Here is a 19,911-nt window from a genome sequence, read left to right as displayed (position 1 = left end):
TCTGCCAATTCCCACCAGCTGCTGCCTCATCTCACTCAGCTCTCTGCTCATCAGAGGCTACCCTTCTGAAAACAGAAGATCCACCTGTCCCTGCATTTTCTACCTTCATACCCCTTCTTATTTTTCTTCACAGCACCCAATCCAACCTGACATAACAAATACAGTTGTTGGTTTTTTTTGAGTTGGAGTCTCACTCCGTCGCCCAGGCTGGAGTGCGGCATCGTGCTCACGGCCACCCAAGCATCGACCTGCTGGGCTCTGGCAATCCTTCTGCCCCAGCCTTCCAATCAAGTGGCCGGAACTATAGCCACGTACTACCACACCCAGCCAATATGATTTTTTTAAATCTGCCTTCCCTCACTAGAATATAAATTCCATGAAGAAGGAAACTTAGTTTTGTTTATGACTAGGAAATGACAGGTGCCACCAAGGAAATTAATGAATGAATTTAACTCCTCTGAGCCTCAGTTTTCTCACTTGGAATTTGAAGGTAAAAATAGTACTTATAAGGTGGTCATTATAGGCAAAATAGTGTACCCCCAAAATCTTTTTTGTGTGTGTCAGAGTCTTACTCTGTCACCCAGGCTGGAGTGCAGTGGCACACTCACGGCCACTGCAGCCTCAACCTGCTGTGCTCAGGTGATCCTTCTGCCTCAGCCTTCAAAGTAGTTGGAACTACAGGTGTGTGCTACCATGCCTGACTAACTTTTCTTGACTTTTTTTTTGTAGAAATGAGGTCTCACCAAGTTGCCCAGGCTGGTATTGAATCCCTAGGCTCAGGCAATCCTCTCGCCTCCACCTCCCAAAGTGCTGGGAGTACAAGCGTGAGCCACTGTGCCCCCATCCCCAAATTATTATGTTGAAGTCCTAATCCCTTCTACATCAGAATGTGACCATATTTAAAGCCTGGGCCTTTAAAAAAGGTAATTAAGTTAAAATGAGGTCATTAGTCTGGGCCCTAATCCAATATGATTTATGAAAAGATTAGGACGCAGACACTAAGTGAAGACCACATGAAGAAAAAAGAACATGGCTATCTACTAGCCAAGGAAAGAGATCTCAGAAGAAACCAACCCTATGCTGGGCACGTTGGCTCACTCTTATAAATCCCAACACTTTGGGGGTTCAAGACCAGTCTGGGCAACTTGGCAAGACCTCGTCTCTACAATAAATCAAAATTTTAGGCTGGGCGCAGTGGCTCACACCTGTAATTCTAGCACTTTGGGAGGCAGAGGCAAGAGAATTCCCTGAGCTCAAGGGTTTGAGACCAGCCTGGTCAACTTGGCAAGACCTTGTCTCTAGAATAAATCAAAAATTAGCTGGGCGTGGTGGCATGCGCCTGTAGCTCCAGTTACTTGGAAGGCTGAGGAGAACGGATGGTCTGAGCCCAGCAGGTCAAGGCTGTGGTGGCAGTGAGCATGCCACTGCACTCCAGCCTGGGAGACAGAGTGAGACTCCAACTCAAAAAAAAAAAAGAAACCAACGTCTTGATCTCAGATTTCTAGCTTCTAGAACTGAGAAACATTTCTTGTTTCAGTCACCCAGACGGAAGTACCTATGCAGACCTAACAAATAAGCACAGTGGTTGTGAGAATTAAGTGGAAAAAAAAATGTATGTAAATGCTTAGCCCAGGGTCTGGCACACACAAAGCACCCTAATTTGTGTTAGTGATCAATTACCGTCATTATCTCCAGAATTATTCTATGTATCTCAGGTACCCTTCTGTCTTCACTTACCCACTCCCTACTGCTGACTCAGTCAAGCCTGATCCTGTCACATGAGGACCACATAACCTGACCCCCTTTCCACACCACAATATGACTTCCGTGTTCTCCACTCCTTTCCATGTCCCTTAGTTTGTCACCTCTGGCCTTTGCTTTCTCATGTCCTTAGCAGTCCCTCTACTTCTTTCAAACCAAACACTTCTCTTAGTTAGAACACATTTTAATTTTTGTGACTTTTGAAACCTTCTTAGACTTAAATGTGCTACATTACTACTTAATTCAAATACCACTCAGGCCATTTTTTTTTTTTTGAGTTGGAGTCTCACTATCGCCCAGACTGGAGTGCAGTGGCCACTCCCGGCCACCACAGCCTCGACCTGCTGGGCTCCAGCGATCCTTCCGCCTCAGCCTTCCAAGTAGTTGGAACTACAGGTGCACGCTACCACGCCCGGCTAATTTTTTTGATTTATTGTAGAAATGAGGTCTCGCCTACCCAGGCGGGTCTCGAACCCGCGGACTCAGGCAATCCACTCACTTCAGCCTCCCAAAGATGCGGGATTACGGGCTGAGCCACCGAGCCCAGCTCACTCAGGTCATTTTTAACTACCTTTGACAAAGAAACGGAGGGTCAGAGAGGGCCAGGCCCAGATTAGATTAGAAGTAGTTGTTCCTGGCCCTGCTCCTCCTGTAGAAAGGGGGTGCCTCCCGCAAGACATAGACAAGCATCGGCTGACCCTGTGTCCCAAATCCTCCCTGGCCTGTCATATTGGTATTTTTGGCTACTCTAAGACTGTTCTGCCAGCAACAACTCAACTCAACATTAAGTCAAATGGGCTACCAATCTGTGTGGTGGTCCCATAGAGGCCTCACAAGATGAGGCCAGCCCATCCTTACGGAAAATACCTCCTGAAGATGCTCTTTAGAGGCCTTCTGCCTGACTGACCCTCTCACACAAGGCAGATTGGGAGTGACTATGTTCCTGACTTTCCCAGAGAACTAAGTGTGGGTCACATTCACATGCCCATCTCTCCTCTCCCTGGTTTACAAATCTCTTTGTACCTTCTCTGCTTGACAGCAGCAACGAGGTCAGGCCCTGAAAACATGGAGAATAAGCTGTCTCCGTTGGCTGAGGATGTCTCATCACTCGAGCTTGCTGAGTCTCCCTGAGCACCCGACCAGCCGCTGTGCAAGCCATCCCTGAAAGCCAAATAGAAAAGTTGGTTCAGGGCCTCCCGAAGCTAGCCCCCACACTCCACCCTAGCCCTGATAGAGCAGGCATTACCCTGCATTCATCTCATAATCAAAGTCATCTCTTGTCTCTCCCTTCTAAAAACATTTTTCTTTTCCTTATTTCAAAAGTAATACATATTCATCACTTTATTCTTCTATGAAATCTGTGATTTGTATATGAAATTTACTTTAGAGAAAACAAGAAGTTGAGATGGCCTTTAGTCATTCAGAATTATTAAGCAGGTAGCAATATGGGAAGTAAAAAATCCCCAGCTGTCTTTATGATTAAATCCACACTTCTTTTAATAAACTGGAATCTAAACCATATTCCTTTGCTTTTTGTAGTCTATACAGTGATAGCACTTCATAAATCATAAATTTCACAGCCACACTTATTTCAAAAGCATAAGGACTGTGTTATATAGGCAGTTACTTCACAAACATCATCAAATAAGATCCTTGTGTAGGGCTAAATAGTCTGTCTTGAAAATCATAAATTTATACCAATGGTGTGTTCACAGGGACACATCATGGCACCTGACATCTTACAGTCAGTCACAAAACTCTGACCTCCTGAAGATTTAATCACATGTCACTCTCTTACAAGGAGGCTTGGAATAGAATTGCCTGACAAGAATAAAGGCCAAGGGTTCTTCCTCCTCAGAGGCCCACAGGGTGACAGGGTCCCAAACCCTGCTTCCCTGCTGTACCTAGCACTCACCCTTCTGTGAAGAACTCTGGGAAGGGCCAGGTCCGATGGGCATCATCCATGGGTGGCCAGTTGCCCCGGGGGTTGCCTGGACGGCGACTGTGTTGGGCTTGGCGCTTCTGCTGCATTGCCTGGCTCACTCCTGCCACATAGCGTGCAAACTCTGGATCTGAGCCCACTGTGTTGAGACAAAGGAATAAAGAGGGTTGGGGTCAAACTGGCCTCTGGGTTCCTTCCCTACCCTCTGAGGATGTGCTGGTCACACACACAATGAGAAGTTGTGAGAAGCAGCCAGGCTTGTGCTCTACAGAGTTAGTTGTAAGCTATGCCCTGCTCCCTGCTATAATGAGATGGGGCTTCTAGCGCATAGGTCTGAAGTTGGGATATGGTGTGTGCAGAGGCGTAAGGAAGAGTTATGCCCAGGCAGAGGCAAGGTGAGCATGAAAGAAAAACAGAAAAAGAGATAAACAGTTTAATTTATCCATGACTAGATTTTTAAAGAAAGATACTAGCTACCTTGAAATTTTCCAAAGTCTTGGTGGTTTGTACCTAGAGTCATCAGCTAACAACTTACAAAATCAGATGACGACTTTGCCCAATGAGAACTGGAAAGTTATTAAAGCATCAGGGTCAGCAAGATAGAGGATATATGCCAATCCCACTTGAGCCAAACTTTGATCCATATTTTCTTGGATATTGGATGAGAGACTTGCTCGTTTCAACTGAAGATGATGCCTTGCTGAGCAAAGAATATGATGAAATTTCAAAATTTTTATTTTTATTTTTTGAGTCAGAGTCTCACTCTGTCACCCAGGCTCGAGTGCGGTGGCATGCTCGCCACCGCAGCCTCACCCTGCCGGGCTCAGGCAATCCTTCCTCCTCAGCCTTCCAAGTAGCTAGAACTATAGGTGTGCACCACCACGGCCGGCTAATTTTTTGATTTATTGTAGAGATGAGATCTTGCCATGTTGCTGGTCTCAAACCTGTGGATTCAGGCAATTCTCTCACCTCCGCCTCCCAAAGTGCTGGGATTATAGGTGTGAGCCACTGTGCCCAGCACAGAATGTTTTAAGAGGTAACTAGAAACATACTGGACAAATAAGTTTGTCCAGAGCAGTACAAATGGGAGAAAAATGACAGCACAGATGGCACTCAAAGAAAGGGCCAAAAAGACAAGACAGGAGAGTATCTGCGGACCACAAATCAAATATGCCTCAGCAGCGCACATTTTAGCTTCAAATTGGGAAAGATATTAGGCTACAACCCCGTTATCAGCTTGTCAGAGGACAATGGCATGAGGCTGTGCCATATGTGCACCACACAAAAATGCTCATACCAGGGGACAGTGGTGGCTCAGATTAAGGCCTTGATCTCTGTTAGTCACCCCAGCATTAACTACGAAAGGAAGGAAACTTTTCTTACATCTTCTAAAGATCCCTCACACTTTGGCTTGTGCTTTCTCGGTCTTGCTCCCCTTGAGTGCCCTTGAGTGAATGGCTGCAGAAAACCTTGTGCCTACAGCCCTGGGACACAAAAAGTATAAACAGTTCCACCTGCTGTGAAAGAGCAAGCCATCAGCTGCCATCGGCGGGGGTGGACAATTCAGGTTTTCTCAATTGGTGTTAAATCTATACATTTTTTTTAGATTAGAAAATATAGTTTGTTTAGAAAGTAAATTAGAAAGAGAAAGTGGTGATTCACCTCCCCAAGGCAGGAGAGGGGGCCAAAGCTTAATAAAATATGGCCTGGCCATAGCTCAAAGAGCACATGGCCACACCATAGCTCAGCAAGGCAGTGGCCTTTGGTCTGTACAGTTTTTGATGGTCACGTAACTAAATACAGAGTATAAATAGTGTTTGGTAGAATAATTTTACTATGTTTGACTTCTACTGAGTCTCTGACAACTCTTATGTCTTTGGGCCTACAAATCCTACTCTTTTCCTTCTGGTTGTTCCTTTTTGACCCTCAAGTTCATGATAAACTTTCTTACAGACTGTGTGCCCCGAGGGCATAAGATCTGCATACCCCAGCCAGGCTCGGTGGCTCAGCCTGTAATCCCGCGCCTTTGGGAGGCTGAGGTGAGTGGATTGCCTGAGCCCACGGGTTCGAGACCCACCTGGGCAACTTGGCAAGACCTCATCTCTACAATAAATCAAAAATTAGCCGGTCATGGCAGCGTGCACCTGTAGTTCCAGCTACTTGGAAGGCTGAGGTGGAAAGACTGCCAAAGCCCAGCAGGTCGAGGCTGCGGTGGCCGGGAGCAACCACTGCACTCCACTCTGGGTGACAGAGTGAGACTCCAACTCAAAAAAAAAAAGAAAAAGAAAAAGGAGTAATCACTGTTAATTCAGGGGCATAAGAGGTGGTTAGGTATAAGGAGTTCTGCTACTACAGAATAATCCTGTATATCAATCAATTTAAGAAAAAAAAACTGATTTTATCAGTGGATGCTATAAAAATATTTGATAAAGACACCAGCAGTTCGTAAACAAAACAAAACAAATCCCTCAAAGTAAATATGAATAGAAGGACCTTTCTTTCTTTTTTTTTTTTTTTGAGTTGGAGTTGGAGTCTCACTCCATGGCTCCAGACTGGGCGGGTCTCGAACCCACAGGCTCAGGCAATCCACTCACCTCAGTCTCCCAAAGAGTGGGATTACAGGCTGAGCACCAAGCCTGGCTAGGACATTTCTTGAATATAAAAAAGACTATGTACCAAAAGCTTATAACAGTGCTTTGCATATTGAAACAAAAATCAATTCACTTAAAAATCAGGAATCAGACAAGGGCAACTCTTATCACCAGTAGCATGTAACATTGTCTTGGACTTTGTAGCAAATGGAGTAAGACAAAAGGAAATGAAATAAATAGTATAAGCTTTGCAAAATATTAGATTAAAGAACACATTTTAGGCCAGGTGTGGTGGGATTAATCCCAAAGTGCTGGCATTACAGGCTGAGCCACTGAGCCTGGCCTATATCTCTCTTTTTAATTTACTTAATTTTGGCTTTTTTCCTTACTGCCCACTACTTTATATACATTTAAACATGTTTCTAAAATTCTTTCTTAGATGACTCTGGTGGTATTTTTGCACTAATCTAGGCCAGGAGAAGCTGTATTCTATGAAGGCAAGAGGGTGCCCTACCACCTTTATAGGTTCAAGAGTTTGAGGAAAAAGACTCACAAGAACAGGTTATGTTGTTGGGAAAAGTACCCCACAAAGGGCTATATAACTTGGTTCCTGAGAATGGGAGGGCCCAGACTGGAAGCCACTTGAACTATGGACTTTGAGTCATCCAAATAACTTCTCTTAGTCTCAATTCTGTTCTCTATAAAGTTAAGAAAAATAGTTCCGCCTACCTTTTCAGCCTCTTTCACACAATTGTCTCCCACTCTTGTTAGATCTGCCCCATGCTTGCCTTTACAATGAGAACAGATCTTACTGGGGGATTATGTTATTTTACCTTTACAAGTAGCTGTGGCAGACAGGCCCTATGAAGTCCTCAGCAACATATATTTTATGTTGAAACTGGGTAAGGAGTGGGGAGGCCTCACATACCTGCAGGATCAAAAGGCAGAATCTCTCCCAACATTCCAAATACTCCATCGCTTTGGTCACGGTTTGGCCAGGTGTTATTTCTAGGTCCCTGTGGCTTCTGTCCCAAAACCTCCGACATCACATTATCCATATAGCTGCTCACCAGACCCAAGCTGTATAAGTCAGAACTGAGATCAGATATGCCAGGCCACTGACCAAGAGGAGACAGACCTGCTCCAACAGTCTGTGCTGGCTGCTGGGATGAGCCATGTACCCATTTCCCAGGTGCCCGAGGCTGGGACGGGGGCTGCTGTGGTCCAATAGGTTGGAGTAGGTGTTGGTAGTACTGGACTTGGGGCTGTTGTTGCTTTGGGGACTGCTGCTGAGGTGCCAGTCCTGGCTGGGGTGTCAAGGGTGTGTGGGCCCCAGCCTGGGGTGGTCGTGGTGGAGGGGGCACTGGCAGTGATGACTGCTGTGGCTGCACGGCTCCTGTCTTCTGCTCAGTCACTGCGGCTGTCGCAGCAGAATTACGCCTTGTCACCAATGGAGAGCCCTGATGGGACTGGCCCACGTTGAAGCCCGAGAGAAAATCGATCACCTCTTGCATTTCCTGATCGGTTGGTAAATTCATGCCCTTTTCATCCGGGCCACCATCCCCATGCAGGAAGTTCTCACGCCTCTCGAGGAGAAAACCATTGGCCACTGGATCGCTGGAATTCTGAGCTGGCTGTGAAGGGTCTGCAGTCCGAGGGAAATTACCAATGTTCAAAATGCTTTGTAACCTGGCATCAACATTACCAGGCATTTTGGCCTTCTCTTCTGAACATCCAGCTATAAAGATGTTTTTGGAAGGGGTATTTTGGATGGAATAATTTGTGCTGCTGCTAGAGCTGGTACATGAAACTTTCTTGGTGAAACGAGATGTCAGTTTGGAGAATGTCTTCTGCAGGCCACCTGAAGATTTGTTTCCATTTCCAGAAGGCAGGTCAGCCTGATTTCCAAAATCACAGATCTCCCTTTGAAGTTGGATCTGTATGCAGGGTAAAGCTTGCTCCCTATTTAAAGAGAAATTTATTTTTTTAAAAAAAGGCGAATATATAAATTAGAGACTGAAATGCCTTTTAGGGTGAAAAATGAGAAAGCCCTCTCTGGTGGATATCCAGCTTACTTATTTTATAGTTAAATAAATGAACACCCAAGGGTTTTGTTTTTTGTTTTTTTGAGTTGGAGTCTCACTCTATCACCCAGACTGGAGTGCAGTGGCCGCTCTAGCCACCGCAGCCCTGACCTGCTGGGCTCTGGCGATCCTTCCGCCTCACTTTCCCAGTAACTGGAACTACAGGCGTGCGCTACCGTGCCCAGCTAATTTTTTGATTTATTGTAGAAATGAGGTCTTGCCAAGTTGCCCAGGCGGGTCTCAAACCCGCGGGCTCAGGCAATCCACTCACCTCAGCCTCCCAAAGGCACGGGATTACAGGCTGAGCCACTGAGCCCGGCCACCAAGGGTTTTAAGAGTATGTAACCTGCAACACACGGGACTGTGCAAACTGTAACATTAGGATTCTGCCCTGAGAAGTCTGATGGAATGAAGTCCTCTAACAGTAGTTTAGGATTAGGAAAACAAAGTATGGCTGGAGTAGGGAATGCAACTGGCAGAAGATAGCTTTGTGCCTGGAGAATGTGCAGATCCAGCAGGACAATGGACACATCCACAAAGCAGAGGGAGGTGGCAGGGAGGACTTGGGGATACTATGCACCACTGTTATCCCAACAGATGGTTGTTACTTCCAAAGTTTTCTGAGCACTTTTTTCCCACACTAAAAGAGAGTCCTACAGATAGAAAGGACATGGGGCAAGAGCTGAGGTAGATGACGGCTAGTGTGATCCTGAAGAAATCATCTGTGTACTCATGAGTTAAGAAAGGCAGAGGGAAGCTAGGTGCGGTGGCTCACGCCTATAATCCCAGCACTTTGGGAGGCCCAAGTGAGAGAATTGCCTGAGCCCATGGGGTTTGAGGGGCAACTTGGCAAGAACCTTGTCTTTACAATAAATCAAAAATTAGCCAGGCATGGTAGTGCACACCTGTAGTTCCGGCTACTTGGAAGGCTGAGGAAGACGGATCATTGTAGCCCAGCAGGTTGATACTGTGGTGGCCATGAGTGTGTCACTGCACTCTAGCCTGGGCAACAGAGTGAGACTCCAACTCAAAAAAAAACAAAAAAAAAAAAGAAAGAAAGAAAGAAAGGGAGAGGGGGACATGGCTAAATGTTTAAGGTCCCTACCAGTTCTAAAATTAACAATTCACAAAGAGAGAATCTTACAACTTTCAGCTATTTTCAGGTATAAATAAATTTCATGAAGGAAATAAGTAAATTTTCTAAACATTTCTCTGCTCTTAGTTCAAAGTCTTCTTAACGGACTTCCTCTCCAATGATAAAATAATTGAAAGCAAAAATGTTATTAGCAAATTGAGGAATCTGGGTAAAAGGTACAGAGCAATTCTTCTTACTATTCTTGTGATTTTTCTGCAAGTTTAAATTATTCTGAGATGGTCACACTGTCACTGGTTGTGGACCTAAATGCAAACTACTTGCACAGCCAATTCAAGTGACTGGCACAGACACCAACCTCCCTGCTCTCCAGCGGCTTAGGTCCAGCACAGCTGTATAGAGCACGTCCACCAGACCCAGGGTCTTCTCAGGATCAAGGCTTCTCTGCAACAGGGACATGGTAGCAGGGTCTTCTTTCAGGCACCTAGGCACAAACCAGGCTGCGTTAGTCTTGGTTGCACTTCTCTGCAAAGGTGTTTCAAGCAGGTCTTGTAGAAAGGTGACAACTTTTAAGTACTTTTGAACCCAATAAAAATTGGTAATTGTTAGAACATCTAGAGAATGACAGGGCTAACATTGGAACTCATTGCTCTGTAAGAAGAGGAGGAAGCAATAGGGCTGGATCCTGTGACATCAGAAATACATATTTGGCCTCTGCCTCCAGTTCCTGACTCAGAGTTCCTAAAGCCCTTGGAATTTCCTAGGTGATAGGGGTGTCTTTTGTACTAATGAGGTGACTTCTGATGAACTCCTAAATGGCTTCAGGATGGGAGCTGGCCACCAGAAAGATCAAGCCATAATTAGAAGCTTAAGACTTTCAGCCTCAGCCCCTCATCCTCCAGGAAGGGGAGAGAATAGAACCTTAGACTGAGTTAATAATCAATCATGCCTACATGACAGCTCCATAAACATCCCTCAACTACAGGGTTCTGAGAGCTTCCAGGCTGGTGAACACATTGAGGTGCTGGGAGTGCAGCACACCTGGAGAGAGCATGGACGCTTTCCACCTCTTCCCATAGACCGCATCCTATGTAACCCTTCATCGGGCTGTTCATCTTTATCTGTTGCAATATGCTTTATAATAAAAAAGCAAATTTAAGTAAATGTTTCCCTGAGTTCTGTGAGTGATTATAGCAAACTACCAAACCTGAGGTAGAGGTTATGGGAATCCCCCAATTTACAGCTGGTTGGTCAGAGGGTAAGTGACACACCCTGGGACTTGTGATTGGCATCTGAAGTTGGGAGCAATCTTGAAGGACTGAGCTCTTAACCTGTGGGGTCTGTGCTAACTCTGGGTAGTGTCGGAATTACTACAGAAATAATTTCAGAATTATTGAAAAACATTATAGTGTCCATAGAGAACTGAAGAACTGCTTTGTGTGGAATCCCTACACATTTGTTGTGTGAATATAGGAAAAACAGTTTTCTTCCTAGGTCTTTATGAATTTCTATCTATCTTTTTTTTTTTTTTGAGTTGGAGTCTCACTCTGTCGCCCAGACTGGAGTGCAGTGGCCACTCCCGGCCACTGCAGCCTCAACCTGCTGGGCTCCGGCGATCCTTCCGCCTCAGCCTTCCAAGTAGCCGGAATTACAGGCATGCGCTACCATGCCCGGCTGAGTTTTTGATTTATTGTAGAGATGAGGTCTCGCTGCCCAGGCCGATCTCGAACCCGAGGGCTCAGGCAATCCACTCACCTCAGCCTCCCAAAGGCACGGGATTACAGGCTGAGCCACCAAGCCCGGCTAATTTCTATCTATCTTGAGTCCATTAGTAGATCGAGAAGGACTCAGTGAAGTGGCTGCCTTTCAGGGATCCTAATGCACTTTCAGTATTTACCCCTTGGTCCAGCCCTGACCTTCCTCAATGCCCTGCTGAGATTCTGGAGTCTGGCACAAGATCTACTCCGTTGCTAAGTTTTCCATAATGCTTCTGCCCCTCTCTTCCGCTACAGTACTTCACACCTGTACCTAAGAAACTGCAAGTCAAGAGAGGAAAAAAACTCTCACAGTCTGCCATCTGGACTTACTGCAAATTTCAGGCAAGCAACAAACATGGCCTTCCCATAAATTAATTTTACCCTTTCCAAGATGACTGACCTCCTCTCTCCTCCAAGCTCTGATATTCCTGTCACGTCTCTCATTCCTTCCTGACTCAACTCTCACTAAATTGAGAAAATACACGAGCAGAGGAGATCCATCTCATTGCAGCTCACCACCAATTCCACCAGTTTACCTGTATCTGGGTCCACACAGCCTGACTTCGCTCTTGTCCTAGTGCCAGACATGCCCTGTTCTTGCCACAAGCGGACCCTCCACCTGGGTGCTGGAAGCTATGTACACTCTTGCCTTCCCAAGGATCATGAAATCACCTCATTTCTTCTTGTAATATCCCCTTTGGCAAACAAATCCGTTTCATCAACCACCCTGTCAGCCCCACATCCCCACCAGACACTGCCCCACTCCCCACTTGAGCAAAACACGTTGTCTCCTCCTTCTCCATGCTTCCTACCCCTTCTCGCTTCACTGATCAGACTTTCATCCCCTAATGCCACTAAAACAGCTTTTACCACACTTAGATCTTGTCGAAATCAAGAGTCAGTTACCTTCTTTTACCTTTCCCTATCCCTCATTTGTAATATTTTAAAATGTTTTTTCCTCCGGGGAACACTGTCTTCATTCAATTTGGTGGCTCCAAACCTACTCCATTTTCCTCCTGCCTCACTGATGGCTCCTTCTTGGTTTCCTCTGCCAACTCCTTCTGCTCCTCTTCTTCCCAACACCTCCCTAGGGTGGGATACTCCAGACCTCTGTTCTGTCTCCCTATAGTACTGCATCTGGTCCTGGAGTTTTATAGATTATTCCTGTACTATCATATTTCCTGCACCAGTCTAGATTTTACTCTTGAGCTCCATTCTCATATGCCTGACTACGTAGTTGACATCTCTTTACACACCTTAAAGACATCTCAAAGGTAATCCGATCACAACTCTTGATTCCCCTTCTCTCTAGCCAAAACCACTGATTTCTACAGACTTCTCCAATAACTAAACAAGTGTCTCCTACACATCATCTCTAGTTCCTTCATATCCTACATCCAATCCATTGGCAAATTCTTTTTTTTTTTGAGTTGCAGTCTCACTCCATTGCCCAGCCTGGAGTGCAGTTACACGCTCATGGCCACCCCAGCGTCGACCTGCTGAACTCTGGTGATCCTTCCACTTCAGCCTTCCAAGTAGCCATAACTATAGGCACACGCTACCAGGGTCAGTCAATTTTTTTTTTATTTATTGTAGAGACAAGGTCTTGCCAAGTTGCCTGGGCTGGACTGGCAAATTCTGATAGCTCTTCTTCCTAAATATATTCTCAATCCAAGCACTTCTTACCACCTCTCTTCCGTATCTCTACTTCAGAAAACTATAACCTCCTGTGACTCAGGACCAAGTTCCCATATGGTCTCTTTCTCTTCTGTCTCTCCAAAGCCCATCATTCACCCAGAGGGAACTTCTTTTACAGTGTAAATTAGATTATATCGCTCTTCTGCTTAAAACCCTTCAATGGCATCCCATCATGATTTTTTTTTTTTTTGAGTTGGAGTCTCACTCTGTCGCCCAGACTGGAGTGCAGTGGCCGCTCCTGGCCACTGCAGCCTCGACCTGCTGGGCTCCGGCAATCCTTCCGCCTCAGCCTTCCAAGTAGCCGGGATTACAGGCATGCGCTACCACGCCCGGCTGATTTTTTGATTTATTGTAGAGATGAGGTCTCGCTGCCCAGGCAGGTCTCGAACCTGCAGGCTCAGGCAAACCACTCACCTCAGCCTCCCAAGGTGGCGGGATTGCAGGCTGAGCCACCGAGCCTGGCATACCATCATGATTTGAGAGAAAATCTAAACACTCACCGCAGACCTCAAGGCCCTCTACCTTGTCCAGTCACAAGACATTCTCCTGTTTGCCCACATCTCAGGACTTTTGCTCTTGCTGCTGCCTTCACCTGGACTGCTCCTCCCTGAAATCTTGGTATAGCCACCTGCTTCTCACTATTCAGGGCACCTCCACCAAGAGGCATTTTTTTCTGAGAGGGAGAACTGTCTGAGCAGCACAGGTCCATCAGGAAGATGTTGTATGACAATTCCTGGGCACTCTGGGAGTCTGGGAGTGGAATCAATACTTGCAAAGTCACTCTAAGGAAGCAGTAGTACTCCCAAACATTATTTTGGTTTGAAGAGAAATACATCAGAGGATAACATGAGAGTCAGCCAGTCTCACAAGCACAGGAAATGGTAAGCAGCAACGTAAGCTCTGCCAGACCTTGGACTCCTCAAAGAGTATCTTGGCCACTGATCCTGGCCAAGATTCAGTACACCCAATTCTCTCAGCCTGGAATCACTGATTATGAGGACACATATGCTCTGAGCTCCCAAGTCAACCTGTTTGTGATGTGGCTTGTCACATTGCCTTACTTCCTTGGTATACCTACCAATGTTTAAAAGCTTATCTCTTATGCTTCTTGGCTATCTCTCTACCTTCTCCATTCCAAAGGCAGCTTTACAAGGGGCAGGAACCGTATCTTGAGCATAATTAACTTCCAGAGCCCAGAACAGTGTCTAGCACACAAGAGGTATTCATTAAATATTTGCTGAAAGAAAGAAAGGTTCCTTCAAAATGCTCACTAGGACAGCACTTGCTGGTTATGCAGAAAGGAGTACTGTAGTTCTTGGTGATAAAAATTTCTCTTTCTGAAAAATTAACAAATTGGCATTTTTGTTTTAATACTTAGTCTTGAGAGATGATCAATAAAATGGCTTAAGAGACTAAACCCATTCTGCTGACAAATCATCAAGAGTTGCTTAACACCTCCACCTGTTTAGATTGAAAACCCAATCCCCTGAAGGTCCCTGCAGGTCTTGACTTCCACAACTCCTCCCTTCACCACCACCTACCATAGCTTCATCCATGCTGGTTCGCTCCTCAGACCTTGGCATTTGCTTCTGCCTGGAACACTAACCTGCCATCCCCCATATGCTCTTTGCATGCCAGGCTTCTCTCAAACCAAACATCACATCCTAAGAGCCCCTTCCTGACTGGTCTCATCTAAAATAGTCTCCCTCTGATCTCTATCCCAGTTATTTTCTATCATATAATGGCATTCTATTCCTACTTCCTTTGTGCACTTGCCAGTGTTTTAACTTATTTCTTATGCTTATGAGCTATCTCCCCACCTTCTCCATTCTAAAGTCAGTTTTATGAGGGGCGGGAACACTGTCTTATCTTGGTCATAATTAACTTTCAGAGCCTAGAACAGTTTCTGGCACACAGCAGGTATTCATTAAATATTTGTTGAGGCTGGGTGCAGTGGCTTACGCCTGTAATCCCAGAACTTTGGGAGGCAGAGGTGAGAGGATTGGCTGAGTCCAGGGGTTCAAGACCAGCCTGGGCAACTTGGCAAAACCACGTCTCTACAATAAATAAAAAATTGGTCAGGTGTGGTGGCGCATACCTGTGGTGCCAGCTGCTTGGAAGGCTGAGGCAGTGCCCAGCAAGTTGAGGCTGCAGTGGCTGTGAGCAGGCCACTGCACTCCAGACTAGGTGACAAAGTGAGACTCCTACTAAAAAAACACAAAAAACAACAAAAACAAAAACAAAAAAAATTGTTGAAAGAAGAAATGGGGCCGGCTTGGTGGCTTAGCCTATAATCCCAGCACTTTGGGAGTCCGAGGCAAGTGGATTGCCTAAGCCCATGGGTTCAAGACCAGCCCAGGCAACTTGGCAAGACCTCATCTCTACAATAAAATAAAAAATAGCCGGGCGTGATAGCGCATGTCTGTAGTTCTGGCTAAGTGGAAGGATTGCTGTAGCCCAGGTGGATGCTGGGGTGGCATCCACTGTGATGAGTGTGCATGCCACTGTACTCCAGCCTAGGCGAAGGAGTGAGACTCAAAAAAAAAAGAAAAAAGAAAGAAGAAATGGTTGGATAGCTTAGCTGTGAAAAATATAAGTAAGTTGGCCAGGTGCAGTGGTTTTCACGCCTGTAATCCCAGCATTTTGGAAGGTGAAAGTGAAAGGACTGTTGGAGCCCAGGGTTTGAGACCAGCCTGCGCAACATGGTGAGACCTGCTCTTTACAATAAATAGAAAAATTAGTTAGGCATGGAGGCATGCGCCTGTAGTTCCAGCTACTTGGAAGGCTGAGGTGAAAGGATCACCAGCATCCAGCTGATCGAGGCTGAGATGGCCATGAGCAGCGTGTCACTATACTCCAGCCTGGGTGACAAAATGAGACCCCTACTCAAATATATATATATATGTATGTGTGTAGGTGTGTGTGTGTGTGTGTGTGCGTGTGTGTGTGTATACATATATATTATATATATATACTTTGTTTAGAGAAAACCGCATATTGCAGCCAGACACTAAAAGCAAAGTATATAATAAATTCTTGATTTGCCTTGCCAATAATGTCATTTTTCTGAAGGTGGGGTAAAGCAATCACTTCTGTTTGCAATCTTCTCAAAAAGCACATACAATATTTTATAATTTGAAATGAACAAAAAAGCCCTAAAATTTTGCACTGTTACCAAAAGCAGCCAGCAGAGGGAGCGTCTGCATGGAGTCACAATCTACAAGATCTTTTTCATGGATGTGCTAGAAAGTCAATTGAAGTGATGACCATTTTAGTACTAGCTGTTTATATTCACCCAACTATCCAAAACTCAAACTGTTTTCTTCAAAATGAGAATCTTGGTTAATATTTTTCCATGCTTGAATTGAAAAAATATGAGAATTCAGGAATACAAAAATCTTACAGAAGTGAGTTGCTGGTTTACTGTTTGATAGAAATAAAGATGTTTTATAAATTACTATTAATTTCAGGATATAGTATACCATCCCAATAATCAAATTAAAATTCTGGTTTGGCGAGGGAAACTCTGGTGGGAGAATACTCATGGAAGGGAGGTTTGGGAACAGAAAGTAAAGAATTGCCAACTCTTACTTAATATGTGCATAAAGTCTACACTGTTTTGTGTTGGGAGCCAGCCTTGGAGGCCCGCCTGATTGACAAAGTCCAGGTGTGCTGAGGACCCCCAGCCGCAAAGCGAGTCTGGGCAGCTGAGGCCCTTCTGTCCTGTCTTTGCTGTTGGTACAGCTGAAGAAATTCTGTGCAGTCATGGAAGAAGAAGATGGTATGTTTATGCGAAGTACTCACAGCTAACCTGAGAATGTCATGGTTCATTTTTCCATTTCCCACTATACCGCTTGGCCTTTTCTAACATATGCAAGGGTTAAACTCTGAAGCACATCAAGAATGCTTTCTTTCAGGTGGTTATAAGGTACTAAATATTGCTTGAGTAAAAAATGATATAAGTGAGACTCCAACTCAAAAAAAAAAAAAAGTGATATAAGTATATTCACTCCTTATTTGATTTAGGATTATGCAGTTTCGTGTTTAGACATAAGGTTTTTTAGAAGCACAAGTTTATAGTAAATTCATTATGAACTCATTATAAATTCTAACACTTATATAGGAGTTATGTAGGTGATTTATAACACTTCACTGACTTAGGATAAAGATTATCTTTAAGGTTTTTACTTAATTCAATAGTTAAAACTCTAAGTTAACATTTATAAAGTGGGTTTTCACTGAACTCATAATATACTAATCAGACACTTTTATGATAGATTAGCTAAAGACAGAAAGCAACCTTTGGGGGCCTGGGAAACACTACTCAAAGCTTCTTTTGAGTTCTCTTTAGAAATAAACACCACAGGATAAGAGAAAAGTAACGAAGACACCTGGACAAGAAAGGTGATTACAAAGCTCTGAAGGTCATAGAAGCCCCAGAAGGAGAACTACTGCTACATGAAGAACTTTGCACTTGGAAACTTTCTGGAGACAGTTCAAGAACTGTAATTCAGGACTTTGGACTGAAACTATTTGGCTTTATGAATAAGACTTGTTGTCTGAATGTTTATAGGGTTCTTGGCTTGTTTGTCACTTCCAGACCGCTAGATGGTGCTAACTTTTAGAGGATATGTACGTGAAGGAATTTTCTTTGTCTTGCCCTTTTACAAATGGTATAAAAGCTTTCCCTTAGCTAACATTAAACGTCATCTGTTCAGGAAGCAGGTGTCCGAGTATATTATCTTTGTCTTTTGCCTATCCGTCTCTCCTTCAGGAAAACCCACGACCTTGCGGGGCTGGACCCCCGCAGTTTTGTCAGAATCTATTTGGCACCAACAGTGCCTCTGTTCCTTACTATCTCTACCTCTACCTATTTAAACGATTTAAATATTTTCTCGATAGTTAAATATTCATCCAGATTGTAATTTGTTTGTTTGTTTGAGTTGCAGTCTCACTCTGTTGCCAGGCTGGAGTGCAGTGACACGCTCACAACCACCTCAGTCTCAACATGCTGGGTTAACAGCGATCCTTCCACCTCAGCCTTCCAAGTAGCTGGAACTACAGGCATGCGCCACCATGCCCAGCTAATTTTTTGATTTATTGTAGAGAAGAGGTCTCGCCAAGTTGTCCGGGCCGGTCTCGAGCCCAGGAGCTCAGGCAATCCTCTCACCTCTCAAAGTGCTGGGATTATAGGTGTGAACCACTGTGCCTGGCCTCAGATTGTAATTTTAATAGCAAATGTATTCCAAAATGAGGGGGATCCCCTCAAAAAACAGAACTATTTTTTGGAGGGCAGGTCCCTTGCAGTACAGGCTTTCCCTGCTAAGTAAATGTTCTAAGAACCCATCGGGATCAGTGTACCAGTTAGCATTGTTGTGAGAGACTGCGTTTGTCTTCAGTGAATTTTTTTGTGGCAAATAGGTGACTGGTTCTTCCACCATTACAACACACCTGCTCACATCACTCTGTTTTGATACAAAAACACCATGACTCCTGTATCTCACCCTCCCTATTCACCCACTCACCCCAAGCAACTGTTTTTTTTGGTTTCTCCAGATGAAAAAAGTCCTCAGAGGGAAACATTTTGTCAACGTGGAAGAGGTGAAACAAAAAATGGCAGAAGCACTAAAAGACATCAAAATAGAGGAGTTCAAAAACTGGTTTTGAGTAGTGGAATGTGTCTCAATAGAGGTATGGCATCAAACGGAGAGTACTTTGAAGGTGACTAAAGTGTAAACATGTAAAAATAAATACACTTTTTGTTTTTTGAGTAGGATCTCACTCTGTCTCCCAGGCTAGAGTGCAGATGCATGATCACAGTCACCGCAGCCACAACCTCCTGTGCTCAGGTGATCTTCCTCCTCAGTCTTCCAAATAGCTGGAAGCATAGGTACACACCACCACGCCCAGCTAATTTTTTGATTTACTGTAGAGATGAGGTCTCACTAAGTTGCCCAGGCTGGTCTTGAACCCCTGTACTCAAGCAATCCACTCACCTTCTCACCAAAAGTACTGGGATTACAGGCATGAGCCACCACGCTCAGCCAAATACATAATTTTTTATAAATAAATTCCCAGGGTTTTTTTGGTTCCCTCATCATATATGTTTAATTTTTCCTGTTTATTAATAAAGCTATGATGCCGATTCCTTTTCTTTTTGTTTTTTTTTGTTTTGTTTTTGATTTTTTTTTTTTTTAGTTGGAGTCTCACTCTGTCGCCCAGACTGGAGTGCAGTGGCCGCTCCCGGCCACCACAGCCTCGACCTGCTGGGCTCCAGTGATCCTTCTGCCTCAGCCTTCCGTGTAGCTGAAATTACAGGCATGTGCTACCACGCCCGGCTGATTTTTTTGATTTATTGTAGAGATGAGGTCTCGCTGCCCAGGCGGGTCTCGAACCCGTGGGCTCAGGAATCCACTCACCTCAGCCTCCCAAAAGCGCAGGATTACAGGCTGAGCCACCGAGCCCGGCCCTTTTTTTTTTTTTTTTTTTTTTTAAGAGATGAGGTCTCATCAAGCTACTGGGGCTGGTGTTGAACTTGCAGGTTCAGGCAATTCACTCGCCTCGGCCTCCTAAAGTGCTAGGATTACAGGCTGAGCCACTGAGCCCAGCTGATGCTGATTCTAATAGATGAATTTGTGTACATATCAACAAGATAAATCCCTAGAGGTGAAATTGTACAACTGTTAAGGTCATATCCCTTATTTAAGGTTTCTAATATACTAAACTGCCTTCTAGAAAGGCTGTATTTATTCTCTATTCAACCTTTTTGCCTGTTTCTATAGGCCCAAACCAGTATTGTCACAGTATTTAATACTGTTATTCTAAAATAATATAACATTTTGGGAAAAATGGCATCAAATGGTTTCTTTGCCTTTCTTTGATTATTGGTGAAGCTACACATTTTCTTTTTCTTTTTTTTTTTTTGAGTTGGAGTCTTACTCTGTCACCCAGACTGGAGTGCAGTGGCCGCTCCCGGCCACCGCAG

General features: G+C 44.6%; 1 protein-coding gene across 1 annotated transcript in view; it reads right to left on the bottom strand.

Annotated features, from left to right (window-relative positions):
- KIAA0355 (KIAA0355 ortholog) overlaps positions 1-19,911 on the bottom strand; it is a 62,944-nt gene that overhangs the window by 2,551 nt on the left and 40,482 nt on the right. Inside the window, exons 9-12 of the mRNA XM_008067408.2 lie at positions 9,830-9,955; positions 7,223-8,256; positions 3,677-3,842; positions 2,785-2,922 (exon numbers count right to left, since the gene is read on the bottom strand). Coding sequence (XP_008065599.1) covers positions 2,785-2,922; positions 3,677-3,842; positions 7,223-8,256; positions 9,830-9,955 — 1,464 coding nt within the window. The remainder of the gene's footprint in view (positions 1-2,784; positions 2,923-3,676; positions 3,843-7,222; positions 8,257-9,829; positions 9,956-19,911) is intronic.

Source organism: Carlito syrichta, unplaced genomic scaffold (assembly GCF_000164805.1).
Source record: "Carlito syrichta isolate Samal-C Ts95f unplaced genomic scaffold, Tarsius_syrichta-2.0.1 Scaffold309576, whole genome shotgun sequence".
Classification (NCBI taxonomy): Eukaryota; Metazoa; Chordata; class Mammalia; order Primates; family Tarsiidae; genus Carlito; species Carlito syrichta.
This window is presented reverse-complemented; position numbering and strand designations above follow the sequence as displayed.